At 43.2% G+C, this 14,926-nt stretch overlaps 1 protein-coding gene across 1 annotated transcript in view; it reads right to left on the minus strand.

Moving 5' to 3' along the window:
* Nucleotides 1-6,053: 6,053 nt before the first annotated feature.
* Nucleotides 6,054-14,926, minus strand: part of Rlf (RLF zinc finger) — a 63,316-nt gene continuing 54,443 nt past the window's right edge. Inside the window, exon 8 of the mRNA XM_051172018.1 lies at nucleotides 6,054-11,276. Within this exon, the coding sequence (XP_051027975.1) occupies nucleotides 6,624-11,276 (4,653 nt within the window). The 3' untranslated portion in view covers nucleotides 6,054-6,623. The remainder of the gene's footprint in view (nucleotides 11,277-14,926) is intronic.

Consider the following 14,926-nt stretch of genomic DNA (forward strand, 5'->3'; position numbering starts at 1 on the left):
TCCTCCTGTATACAGAGGACAAATGGGCTGAGAGGGAAAGCAGGGAAACAGCTGCCTTCACAATAGCCACAAATAATATAAAGTATCTTGGTGTAACTCTAACCAAGCAAGTAAAGACCTGTATGACAAGAACTTCAAGTCTCTGAGGAATGAGACTGAAGAAGATATCAGAAGATGGAAAGATCTCCCATGCTTATGGATTGATAGGATTAACATAGTAAAAATGGCCATCCTACCAAAAGCAATCTACAGATTCAATTCAATTCCCATCAAAATACCAATACAATTCTTTACAGAACTTGAAAGAACAATTCTCATTTTCATATGGTAAAACAAACAACAAACAAACAAACAAAACAGAATAGCTAAAAGAATCCTGTACAAACAAACAAACAAACAAAACAACTGTCGGTATTGCCATCCCTGATTCCAAGCTGTAGTACAGAGCAACAGTAATAAAAACTGCATGGTATTGGCATTAAAACAGATGAATGGAATGGAACTGAAGACCCAAAAATAAATCCACACACCTGTAGATACTTGATTTTCGACAAAGAAGCCAAAATCATACAATGGAAAAAAATGATAGCACCTTCAACAAATAATGCTGATCTAACTGGATGTCTACATGTAGAAAAATGCAAATAGATCCATATTTATGAACCTGCATAAAACTCAAGTCTAAGTGGATCAAAGACCTCAACATAAAACAAGACACACTGAGTTTACGAGAAGAGAAAGTAGAGGTCAGCCTTGAACTTATTGGCGTAGGAGACAACTTCCTGAATAGAACAACAGCAGTTTAGGCTCTAAGATCAACAGTTAATAAATGAAGTATCATGAAACTGAGAAGCTTCTGTAAGGCAAAGGACACTGTCAACAGAACAAAACAGCAGCCCACAGACTGGAAAAATAGCTTCACCAAGCCTACACCTGACAAAGGACTAATATCTACAATATATAAAGAACTCAAGAAATTAAACACCAACAAACTACATAATCCAATTTCAAAATGGGGCACAGAGTTAAAGCGAGAATTCTCAGTGGAAGAATCTCGAATGGCCGAAAAGCACTTAAAGAAATGTTTAGCATCTTTAATCACCAGGGAAATGCAAATCAAAATGACTCTGAGATTCCATCTTACCTATCAGAATGTCTAAGGTCAAAAACTCAAGTGACAGCACATGCTAGTGAGGATGTGGAGCAAGGGGAACACCCCTCAACTGCTGGTGGGAGTGCAAACTTGTATAATCACTTTGGAAATTAATCCGGAGTTTTCTCAGAAAATTTGGGAATAGCTCCACCTCAAAACGCAGCTATACCCACTCCTAGGCATATACTCAAAAGATGCTCTAATATCCAGGGCAGCTTTATTTGTAATAGCCAGAAACTGGAAACAACCCAGATGATCCTCAACCAAAGAATGGATAAACAAACTGTGGTACATTTACACAGTGGAGTACTACTCAGCTATTAAAAACAAGGAAATCATGACATTGGCAGGCAAATGGATGGAACTGGAAAAAGATCATCCTGAGCGAGGTAAGCCAGACCCAGAAAGACACACATAGTATGTACTTACTTATAAGTGGATATTAGCCATATAGTACAGGATGGCCATACTACAATTCACATAACCAATGAAGGTAAGTAACAAAAGTGGGACCCAAGGGAGGATGCTTGAATAGACAGAGGAAATGCTTAGGAGAGGGAGTGCTGAGGGAAATGAAGGTAGAGACCAGATGTGGGGAAAGTGTGTGTGTGTGTGTGTGTGTGTGTGTGTGTGTGTGTGTGTGTGCGCGCGCGCGCGCGCACGCGCAGAGCTTGCAGAGAGAAGACAAACTGTGGGTGGGGGCATCTCTGAAACAAGCTGAAGCCCTACGACAGTAGGCTCCTGAGAGGCTATGGTGGTGACTCCAAGCTGAGACCCCTAGTAGCCAGGGACACAGAGATTGAAAAGGCATTCCTTATAAGCCAGACAGGACCCCTCGTGGAAGGAAGGGAACACCAAGCCACCCACAAAAACTTCGACCCAATTTGCCCTCCCTACAAGATGTGCAGGGATAAAGATAGAGCAGAGGTTGAAGATATGACCAACCAGCCATTGGCTACACTATGAGAGCCAACCCAACACCATGCTTGCAGACAGGAGCCGAATATAGTTGCCCTATGTGAGGCTCTACCCAGCAACAGATTGAAACTGATGCTGCGACTCACAGCCAAACACTTGGCATAGTGCAGGGAGCCTTGTGGAAGAGTTTGGGGAAGGATACAGGACCTGAAGGGGACAGGAACACCACAAGAAAGACCAACAGAGCCAACTAACCTTGGCCCAGGGGGGCTTGTCGATACTGAAACACCTCCAACCAAGGACCGTGTATAGACTGGACCTAGGTCCCTTACACATATGTACCCGATGGGTATCTTGGTCTTCACTGAGGGTCCCCGAGTAAGGGGAGCTGGGGTTGTCTCTGACAGGGAGTCTGTTGCATTCAATCACTGTCCCCTGGTGGGACTGCCTTGCTGGGCCATGGTGGAGGAGGATGCACTCGGTCCTGATGCAACTTGATGAGCTTTTCTGAGGTGTAAGGGAGTGGGGAGGAGGGCTCCGTTTTCTGAGTAGTAAGGGAGTGGGGATGGAGAGGAGAGGAGAGGAGGGAGGGGGCTACAATTGGGATGTAAAGTGAATAAATTATTAATAAAAAATATGTGGCATATATACATAATGGCATAATCAGAAAACATGCATTTGTAGCAAGGTGGATCCATTGGAGATTATCATTCTTTTCTCATATGTAGAATCTACATTTTAAAAGGCATTAGCTTGGCCAAGTATAGTAGCACATGCCTTCAGTCTTAGCACTTGGGAGGCAGAGGCAAATGAATCTGAATTCCAGGTCAGCATGGTCTACATAGCAAGTTCCAGGCCAACTGGGGCTGCACAGTGAGACTTGGTCAAAAAGAGAAAAGGGGGTGGGGGGGAATACCAGAAGAAGGAAAGAGGGAGGGAGGAAGGAGGAGGAGGAGGAGGAGGAGGAGAAGGAGGAGAAAGGCACCAGTTGTAAACTAGGCACCCACAATCCTAGTACATTTAGGATGTGGAAGAGGATTAGGAGTTCAAGTCATTTTCAACTACTTAAGAATTTAGGGAGTTAAAAGCCAATCTGGTGTACATGAAACCATTAAAAAAAAAAAAAATCTGGGCGCAGAGGCACATCTGTAATCCCAGCACTCAGGGAGGCAGAGGCAGGCAGTTCTCTGTGAGCTTAAGGCCAACCTGATCTACAGAGTGAGTCCAGGACAGCCAAGGCGACACAGAGAAACCCTGTCTCAAAAAACAAAAAGGAAAAGAAACAAACAATAAATAATAAGCATGATGGCTCCTGGCACTTGGGAGGCTAAGGCTGGAGGATTTCAATCAAATTCAAGGCCAACCTGGACTTCATTGCAAGGTCTTCTTTCAAAACAAAAAAATAAAATGAGCACCATTATTTTGTACAATTAATATATACAAATAGAAGGCTCAAAAACATGAACTGAAACACTGACAACTGCAACTTGTAACCTTAGCTGGGTCAAGCCCTCTGCCTTGTACTTGAACTGTCAAATGAACTTCGAAACCTAGGGTTCGGTTCCACTCTGGAGTATTAAACCAGCAACTTTCTCTATTTTTTTTTTTTTTCAAGGCAGGACTTGCTACAAAGCCCTGGAATTTTCCTTCATTTTTAAAAGCTTTGTTCATTTTTAATGTACATTTGTGTTTTCTCTGCATGTATGTGTGAATGTGTTAGATTCCCTGTGACTGACAGTTACAGACAGGTGTGAGCTGTCATGTGCGTGCTGGGAACTAAGCCCAGGTTTTCTTGGAGAGCAGCCAGTGCTCTTAACTGTTGAGCCATCTCTCTGCCTTGAGCCATATTAAAAAAAAAAAAAAAAGATTATTATGTATATACAGTGCTCTGTCTGCTTGTACACTTACATGCCAGAAGAGGGCATCAGATCATATAGATGGTTGTGAGCCACCATGTGGCTTCTGGGAATTGAACTCAGGACCCCTGGAAGAGAAGTCAGTGCTCTTAATCTCTGAGCCATTTCTCCAGCCCCAAGCCCTAAAAATTTCAATGTACACCAGAATGGCCTCAAACTCGTGGAAATTTCTTGAGCGCTAGCTAGGATTACAGGTGTGCTGGGGTTCAGAATCACCGAGGTTTTTCTACTCGTATCACCAGCCTCCTCATTGGACTTCAAGGGCCAGCAGGGTCTCAGCCTGCAAATTGTTCCACTGACACTTTTTGCTTCACCCTAAGGACCAGAGTGATTTTATTCGTAAAGAATTTAACAAGAAGCTGGGCATAATGTATACCTCTATAGTTTTGGGAAGACTGAGGTAGGATTCAAGTTTGAGGTTGAGGCATCCTGGCCTACACAGAGCCTGTGTCAAAACGAAAAACCCTAATCAATATCCTCACTTGAGAATGTCATCTATAGGCATCTGCACCAAGAAAGGACTTGGGCTTGTGGGGAGTGCTTTATTCTGTTGAGGGAGGTATCAGAGGGCTCTAAACAGTTACAGAACAGAAGTGGGTTGAGAAGTTACCCGAGGAAAGAAAAGGAGATGGAGGTGTCATTAAGTGGCTAAAAATGTCTTAAGGACACAGGGACACTGAGACTATAATGCTGAGCCTGGGATGTACCTGAAACCAGGAGGATTTGTTTTGAGGCCAGCTTAGGCTACACAAAAGCATGCAGAAAGCAGTACTGCATTAGCCGGATATGGGACAAGCCTGTAGCCGGCACTCAGTAGGGCATCACATACAGCTCAAGCTTATTCAACTTGCAGTGAGTTGACTTGGAGCTGGTGTGACTGTAATTCTAGCACTCAGAAGCTTGAGGCAGAAACATCTAGTTTGAAGCTGCAGAATAGACACTAAAGCAAGAAACTCCACAAAAACAAAACTCTATCCTAGATGTCCCAGTCACACAAAACCTGACTCACCTTGAACTTGCCTTCTTCCCAAATGTCCACTCCCTTTTGTATTTCCACCTTAGTGGTCATGTTTTTCTTGCTCCAAGTCTCAACAGTCCTTAATAAGGATTAAAAATTTCTTATGTGCACATGCCATGGTGAATGTACTGACCAGGACAAACATGCAGGAGTCAGTTCTGTCGTCCTACCAGGTCACAGGGACCAAATGCAGTTTGTCAAGACCGGCAGCAAGCCCCTTTACGCACAGACCCATCTTTCTGGTCCCTTTCTGTATCTTGGCTTCATTTACTCTTCTCTATACTGCAATTGCCAGCATATACGATCACCAAGTTTCTCTTAACTATTTAAAGATTTATTTTCATGTTTTGCAAGCACCTACGTATATGCACCTCGTTTACGTCTGGTGACTGCAAAAGCCAGAAAAGGGTGTCAGTTCCTGAGAACTGAATTCAGGCTCTCTGTAAGATCAACAAGTACTTTTAACTGTTGAGCTCCCTATTGTCTAATTATCTCCTATTCATTCTCAGATATTCAGATCAAAATCCCTAACACATCTAACCATACATTTGAATATGCTTCCTCACTATGCTTCTGCAGCTCTCAGCTATCTAAGTACCAACTCCTGGTCTCTGTAGGAATGCCATGCCCCTTGCTGCCGGCCTGCGACACTGTCGGTAGCTCCCTGAGAACTTGCCTCTGAAGCTGTTATTTAGTATGTATATAGTGCTGTCTGCATGTACGCCTGAACGCCAGAAGAGGGCATCAGATCACAGATGGTTGTGAGCCGTCATGTGATTACTGGGAATTGAACTCAGGACCTCTGTAAGAGTAGTCAGTATTTTTAACCTCTGAGCCATCTCTCCAGCCCCATCCTCGTCTCCTGTCTTTTCAGCCAACTTCTTGAATCCTAAGGGAAATAACTCAAATCTCAGAATTCTTTCCACAAAAAATTTAAGACAAGGGTCATCAAAAAAACAAAACAACAATAAAACAAAACAAAAAAACAACTGGGTGTGTGTGTGTGTGTGTGTGTGTGTGTGTGTATGTGTGTGTGAACGGTTTAATTAGCAGAAAATCACTGGAGTAAAATATGAGACACACTCCAGAAAATACAAGTGCAACTGCAGTTTGCACGTGACATGAAAACTCATTATGAGTAAACAAGAAGTGGGTGAAAAATTGTAATTTATTGAAACTCAACTCAAAAAATATAAGATGCTGTAGTGTACAATATATTACACAAAGCACCCTTGGGTGCACATTCAAGTCAAGTAAGAACTTCCTACCCTTTCCCTAGCCCTCCCACCCTGGGACTTTAATATATGTTCCATATACAATCATGCACACTTAATTGGAAAAAGGAAGCCCCAGTATATTTTGATGTATTAATTAGCACCAAACAAGAGTACAGTTCCATTTTTTAATAAACAAACAAACAAACAAAAACCCCAATCAATAAACCAACTGGAGAGCTACTGGACGCCGCCAATACTGCTGACAGAGATATTGTACATTCATGTAAATACACAGCCTATTCTACCCTAAGCAAGTGTGGCTGGTTCCCAGCCTTTGTTCACGCTGGCAAGTGTCCCCACACTGCAGCGCTGGAGCTAGTTGCTTCAAAAACAACATCGACTTAGGAACTTCCTACACAAAGCTCGTCTGTCTTCTTAGTTGGAAACAAGTCTAAAATTGGTGTGGAGAACTTAGACCGTTCAAGGACAACTACAGGCCGAAGATAATGAAGCTGTTTTAAGGCAAGCTCCCCACAGTCTGTTAATGCTCTGTCCAGGACGACCCGCAGGTTTTCCAAGGAAGGAACAGCTGTTGCTTCAGCTACTACTAATGGTGGGATTGCAGTCAGGTTCTCTGCAGCTGCAGGGTCGCTGGAAGAATGAGGTATGTCAACTGGAGGGTCACTGTCATTCACTGCGGTATCTGCCATGACATTCCCTGCCAAGTCACTACTGGGCTGAGAGGAGTTACTCAATGTTAAGTGCTCTGAAGGCTCCCAGTCATCCAAATCATCATCCTTCTTCTGTTCACTTTCCTGAATAAATTTCAGAAAGGAAGACTCAAATCCCATAGGTTTGTAAGTCTTCAGATCAAATGACCTGGACTGAGAATGCTTCCTCATGTTCTCCTTTGGGACCTGGGTTGCACTCTTTACAGTGTTTTCCTGCCCTGAACTATGCTGCCCGGGTTCTTCTTTGATCCTTGATAACGGCAGCTGGAAGTCTGTGAAGCATGTACCACTTTCTGTCCCACTGGGATTAGGTGTGGGGCTTTCTACTTTACAGGGAGGAGACTGAACTATATTACACTGTTCCAAAGAAGTGGGTTCTGAAGTATGGCTGCATTTCAACGTTCCCCTGTAGAGCAGACTGTCTGGGCCAAAACCCGAGTTTCTTTCTGGGCAGCCTTTCTGACCACCGTCCTGCTCAGGTGGGTAAGTGCCGTCAGTGTTTTGGAGCAGCTCACCACTGCCTCCTAGGGAGTGGTGCTCCGTGTGCACTGAGTCACAGCCAGTATCTTCCTCTGTTTTTACACAGGGCTCCGCTTCAGAAGCGGGCTCCTCCTTAACTTTGGTACCATACTTAACACAAACCACAAGGTTCTCCAACTGCTGCTCTAAATAGGCACTATTCATCTGATGGGTGCGTTTGTAGTGCCTCACGATGCTACTCTCCAGCTTCACCACAGACAAGCATCCCTGCACCATGCATGGGTACTGCGTGTGCTCAGAGTGCTCAACACACATATGGATTGCTTCTGCTCTTGTTTTAAAGCTAATTGGAGCTTTCTTATCTTTGAGTAAGCCACATTTTTTAGCTTTAGCATTGAATGGCTTTTTGGCAGTCTGCTGCACCTGTCCGTGCGTCTGGCCCTGTTCCTGTCCCTGTGTCTGTGCCAGCCCCTGAGCCTGAGTTGTCTGACACACTTTTTCACTCCTTAGGAGCCGCTCGTTCGCTACTTTCTGGCTGCTGAACAGGTTGTCATAATAGTCCTTATGCCGGTAATAGACATGCTGGAAGTAATTACTTCGATGGCTGAAAATCTGGCCGCAGCCATTAAGAGTACAATGGATTTCATAATCCGAATGGATCTCTCCTTCAATGTTATGCTGCTCCAACAGGTGGTGTTTCAACTTACTGAATGAATAAAAAACAGCAGGGCACTGAGGCTGGTTACAAGAAAACCTCGCTGCAGACTCAGTCTCAGAAAGCACTTTAGACTCTTCAGTGTGGTCTAGGTTGTGAGAGTCACTGCAGTGCTTAGCCAAGGCCTTGGAGCACAGGAAGCGCTTGTTACAGTCCTTGTATTTGCAAGCAAATAGCTTTTTACACTTTACAAGTTCCCGTTTGGTTCTTGCTTTGTCTTTCTCTAAGCATAACTGCTCTTTGTTGTACTGGTGCACAGTTCTGTAATGGCGGATCAGGCCTTTTAGGTTGGTAAATGAAGAGTTGCACGTTTTGTGGATACAATGGAATGGTTTGTGGTACTTATTCAAAATATAGCACAGATTTCCCTTAGCAACAGTCCGCCTGCTTCCTCTCCCCTCTCTCCCCTCTCCCTCTTCTCTATGGCTACCTATCGGTGATGAAACACCAGATACCTTACTTTCTGTTTCCTCACAAGAGGACTCCAAGTCTGTTTCTGAGCTGCATTCATCTTTTTTAGAGTGACACTGAGCCACCTCTGAGTTACTGTTGGGACCCAGTTCTGCAGAGCAGTCACCTTCCAGTCGGTCTACAGAGCATGGCCCTTCATGGTCACATTTTTCACTGTCTAACAGTCTGTGAGTTGCCCTGTCACTGCCAATTTGATGTTTGTTTTTATAATGAATCCTAAGGTGTGTTTTTCTTGTAAATGACCTTTGGCAGATGTGACACCGGAATGGGGAATAGCGGTGCTGAAACATGGATAGCTGAAGGACCTTTTCTTTTGAGTAGTTATGCTTTTTAAGATAATGCATTAGTAAAGCCTCTCGGGTCACAAACTCATACTTGCATCCTTGAAGCTCACAGAAGAAAGGCTTTGCAGCCAACTGTGCAAGGTACTGACTTGGCATATTTTCATCCTGATTCTCAAGGTTAAGGTCTGAAATGGAAGATGGGACTGACTGAAGAGACTTAGCACCACTAGATGGGCACCCTGAGAAAGAGTTCTTCAAGCTTAAATGTTTCAACCGTAACAGAAGTTCCAGCATTGTATCCTCTGTACATGGCCTTTTAGAGGCACAAATGGAAGGTTCAGAGGAATAGCCTCGATGCTCTCGTTTGCATTTAGCATGGATACTGTGGTCTGGACCTTCATCTGGGGAGTCACTGTTCGTATCGGAGCTGGGTTTAGGTTCTGTATCAAACTTGTCAGCTTCATTATGCTTGTCACCCAAGCAGGTAAAGAGGTCTTTTGTCTTTACCTTTCTTGGCTTGCAGTGGTATGGATGCACCTTCCGCAGATGCTTCTGCATCCCTCTTGCGTTTTTGTAGGTGGATCCACAGCCATCAAAACCACAGGTGAATTTAGTTCCATCAAAACAAACAGCCACATTGGAGCACTTCTCTTTTAAACTGGAGGGCACAAAGACTTTCTCATGAGAAAGTAACAGGTCCTGCATGGTTTCAGAGTGATCTAGTGTGTCAATTAATTCCTCATTTATTGAAGTGGAAGAGCTGTGACTTAACTGATCACTAGAACTGCTGTCACTGTTGTCCTTTAGGTTTTCTGCAGTGTCTATGTCAGCGCTAGCTGACTGGGCACGGAAAAGAAGATCTTCAGGAGAATGGGACTGATCAGTCTGGTCAGGCAGACTGGGCTGGTCCATGCAATCTTGCTTTCCACCTGCTGGGGGTTCCTCAAGTTTCACTGATTTCTTTAATTCTCCATCTGGGCCTTCACCATTATGCATGGAGAGGTGGTTCTGGTATTCAATTTTAGAATAATAGAACTTTTTACAGCCAAGGACATTGCATGTGTAGGATGCGTCCCTGAAGTGTTGTGCTTCATGGTGGTAAAGCTGGCCCAAGTCACTGAACACAATATTGCAGCCATTCAACTCACATTTGTAGCGGAGGTCATCGTGCTTCTGCTTGTGGTTAAGGAGTTCATTCACTGAGCCAAACCTTGCATAGCAATCTATAGACACACACATATAGGGTTGAGGACCACAATGCACCTGCTCGTGCTCTCGCAGGTGAAAAGCAGACATGAAATGCCTCCGGCAGTAAGTACACTTCTCTCTTCTATTTTTCATATCCAAGTAGTGCTTGGCATTTTCATCATTATTTTGGTGTTCAGCTTTAAGATGCACACTTAAGTATTTAAACTGTTTGAACACTCGGGAACAGTCTGTGCCGGGACAAGGGTACAAGTCTCTGTCTTGCAGGCGGCGGTCTTCTAGCTTGCTAAACGTGACATACTCATGACACTCTCCTTTGGCTTGTTCACTCAATGACTGATTTTGCTCCAGACTTCCAGTAGGACTCTTGGGATAAATGCCCCGTTGAGGGCCTTTCAACAGTAATTTCTTTCTGGAACGTTCTCTTCTGCTTGGTGGCATTTTAACATGTTCCATTACATGAGGAACAAATAGTTCTTTTCTCTTGAATTTTTTAATACAAACTGGACAGGTATATATTCCATCTTCCATGTGCATCTTAGAATGATGAAGAATCCTGGCCTCTATGCATTCCCGCTTACATAATAAACAGAAAAACTTATACTGAAGCCACCTCTGATATCTTTCAGAGGAGCCGATAGGCTTTTTGTCTCTTTTCTCCTTATTTTGATCTGCCGGGTTTCTTGTGTATTGTTTATCGTCTTTACCATCATCACAGTCACTGAGAAACGACTCTAAGACATCTGTGTCATTAATTGACATGTCACAGCCACTTAGGTCATCATCGGAATCTGAGGCTTCTTGTCCTAGGAGCTGGTGGCAGTGTCGTTTCAAAGTTTTCCAGTCCCAAAATTCAGGATCAAAGGGCCAGTGGGCTTTTAAAGCTAGTAAGAGCTCACATCGCAGAGAATTTGGAACCGGCGCATTTTCTTCATCAAATTTTTGATCTGGCTGCAAATATAGTTCTTCCAGCATATTGAATCCATCCAAACTGGGTTCAATTAGGAATTCTGTAAGCTGACAGGCTCGTCTAACTTCCAAATCTTCTGGTAAAAGACAGGAAATTGTTTTACAGACTGAAGCTTTCATTTCTTCATCTTCACTGGATCTGAGTTGAAGAGCTCTGACACATAGTAAAATTGATACCCCAATGCCGGCATCCTGTGCCTACAAGCAAAGGAAGGAAAAGTGAGTCTTTTCATACACAAAGGGTCACATTAACTTCTGTTGCTAAGATATTTTACTTCTCATGGTGGGTGGTTGTGGTGAACACTTTTCATCCCAGCACTTGGAGGCAGAAGCAGCCTGAGCTCGAGACTGTCCTTGCCTCCAGAGAGAGTTCCAGGACAGCCAGGGTTACAGAGAGAAACCCTGTCTCAAGAAAAGGCACACACACACTTTTTTTTTTTAGTTTGGTTTTTTGAGAAAAGGTTTCTCGGTTAGCCTTGGATGTCCTAGACTAGCTTTGTAGACCAGGCTGGCCTCGAACTCAGAGATCCGCCAGCCTCTGCCTCCCAAGTGCTGGGATTACAGGCATGTGCCACCATGCTGGTCACACACGATTATTTCTCAAAACTTTTTAGAGTTCTTACCACATGTCTACAGGAGATTGAGACAAGATGATTACCAGTGTGACCAGTTAGGGCTAGAGAGTTGGAAGTTGGCTTGAACTATAGTAGTAAAATCACATTTCAAAAATAAACGGCCAGTGAGCTATCGCAGTATATAAAGGCACTGGCCACCAAGGGGTCCAATCTATAGAGACAATGTGAGTTACACTATTATAACTATATAATACTCTCTAGCATGTTTTTCTGTTTATTGTATAAGCAGGCACAGAGGCCTGGATTCTTCATCAAAGATGTACATGGAAGACGGAAAAAAAAAAATATATATATATATATACATATACATACACCTGTCCAGTTTGTACTAAAATTTCAAGAGAAAAGAACTATTTATTTTATAAGTAATGGAGCATGTAAAAATGCCACTAATCAAAAGAGTCCACTCTAAAACGATTTTTAACCACTTAACAAACAAAAACATAATACAACCAACTAAATAATCCTGTTGGGTTCTTAAACTTCATCTTAAATCTTTTCCCCCCCTTCAGGCAAATAGATATGATCTCACATAGGCCTTGAACTACCCCACCTCCCAAATGTTGAGATCACAGGCATATACTGTATCACAACACCCAGAGTCACATTTAGATCCTTCTTGCCTCAATGTGCAAAAGACCGAATTAGATGCTGTAAGTGTATTTACAGATTTTGCATCGTCCCACACAGCATCATAAACTGTTCCAGTTGTTGTTTGGGGACAGTCTTGGTGTGTGGTGTGCCACTAGGCACTGCTGAGGTATTATATATTGATGTAGTTCTACCCCTGAGTCAAATACATAATAAGCGCACATGAGTTCAAAGGATCATGCGATATATGAGCTCACTGAAAGGAGAAAAAGAATGGTGGCATGCTGGGTAAAATTAGAATTTCAATCTAGGTGTTTAATAGACACCTGTAACCCCAACACTGAAAAGGCTGAGGCAGGAAGGTACACACAGTCACACAGACACAGAAGGTGTTAAGTAGATGGAGGAGGAGACACACGTACAGAAGCAACTATACAGTTGAGCTGAAGGAACTCTTTGTATGAAAAGCACTTGGTTTTTCAAAGCTTCAAACACAATTAACTGATCCTTCTTCAATCTCTCCAGAAAGAACTGTTTTGTACATTCTAGACAAAGGTGTAACCAAACCTCAGTTTTCCAGAGGAAGAGAAATCAGATAATCTCTCTAAAATAACAACCTCGGAAAGCAGTTAAAAACTCACAAAAAAGTATGGTCACAAAACAGAGGGGCTGAAATGGAACGTGACACAGTGTGAGCAAAGAGGAGGATTATGTGGCAGGGCTTTACTATGCAGTGACCAACAGCAAAGATTAGAGTCAGATTTTGATACGAGCTCTTAACTCTCCCAAGCCTCATTTTCTCCTCCTCTTCTTTTCGACAGAGTCTCTCTGTACTCCTGGCTGTCCTAGAACTCACTCTGTAGACCAGGCTGGCCTTGAACTGAAAGATTCTCCTACCTCTGTCTCCCAAATAATGGGATTAAAGGCACGAGCCACAGCTTCTTTATTGACAAAATGGTAACAGTACTGGCAAGTGTTCTATCTTCTTCATGGTCATTATAAAAATGAATAAAGAGAATATAAGCTGACTGCCACAGAACATGATGAGCATTCTAGAGTTTGGAAAACTCTTATTCTGTGCTGGCATCATTCTAATGCTGGAAACATGGGGTTGGAGAAATGATTCAGTAGTTGAGAGCACTGGCTGCTCTTCCAGGGGACCTGGATTTCGTTCCCAGAACCCACATGGTGGCTCAAACCACCTCTAACTCCAGTTCTAGGGGATCTGACAACCTCTTCTGGTTTCCATGGGTACCAAGCAAGAAGGTGATACATAGACAGCCAGATAGGCAAAACACTCACACACAATTTTAAATCTTAAAAATACACTAGGAATATAAAGAAATAATTGCTATGAATCTGCAGAACTCTAACATAGCCTAGTTATTTATTCTAGATAAAATTTCCTGTACATATAATCCTCATTTCGGATAAAACAAACCAAGGCTCAGGAGACTGAGTTTTGTAGTATCACTGGCTCTAGTGAGCAGAGAAGGGCTTAATTTTCAAGCACTCTATCTCCAGAGCCTAGGATCCTAACTATCTCATACCTTATAGGTTACAATTTGTCGTTTTTCCTGTTTTTGTTTGGGGCTAGGAGAAATGAGCATGTGTGTCATGGTTACTAGTCATGTGAAGTCACGACAGCCTTGGACCATATCTCAGTACAAGCACTGTGATTAGAGTCTTGCAAATCCTAGGCCAGACCGCCTCTAAGCTATAACCCCAGTCCTGGGTTAGTTGAGCAGAACTTGCTATAGTAGCTCACTTTGAACTTAGAACTTGTGATTTCTTCTACTTCGCCTCACAAGTACTGGAATAAAAGACAAGTATGTGCCACTTGATTTTTAAATTTTTTCTTTCAAGACAGGGTTTCTCTGTGTAGCCTTGGCTGTCCCTTTGTAGACCAGGATGGTCTTGAACTCAGAGATCCACCTGCCTCCGCCTCCTACGTGCTGGGGTTAAAGGTGTGCACCACTATGCCTGGCTGAGTCACTTGATTTTTAAATTGTTACAAAGTCACCCTTACCAATGAAATATATCCTAGCATGTGCGTGTGCTGATACCTTGATTAGGAAAAATGTGTCGTGGTGTAGTCTGTCTTTCTACCTCCTTTGTTCTGCTCTCTGCAATGGACATATCGTAGTCAAAATGGGAAGAATTGGGTCATAGAGTCCAGGATTTGGGGTATGATACGTGCTTTCTAAATGTGCAGTCTCTAAATCAATCTGGCCTGTCTACCTATATTACATTTCTATATGAAAAAAAAAAATTCTGTGCAAGGCTCCCCTCACTGGACTTGAGTTAAGCAATCTCAATTCTAAAGAGTGCCCGCTCTTAACGCCCCCTCTACCTACCACTTCATATTTTGTTTGTCCCTCAGGTGGACATCATGTGAGGTACTAGGCCCCACACCCACATCTGAGAGTTCTGGTGCTACAGGTGGGTGGCAACTTCCTCGGCCTGTCCAAAAACAAGCAAACACCCAAACACCAAACCAAAACAAAAAACAAAAAATAAACGCTACCACCACCACCAAAAGACTCCTACTTTTTGCAGGGCAGTGGTGGCACACCTTTTAATCTTAGCACTCAGGAGGCAAAGGCAGGTAGATCTCTGTGA

The sequence above is a fragment of the Acomys russatus genome, chromosome 29 (genome assembly GCF_903995435.1).
Source record: "Acomys russatus chromosome 29, mAcoRus1.1, whole genome shotgun sequence".
In the NCBI taxonomy this organism is placed as follows: Eukaryota; Metazoa; Chordata; class Mammalia; order Rodentia; family Muridae; genus Acomys; species Acomys russatus.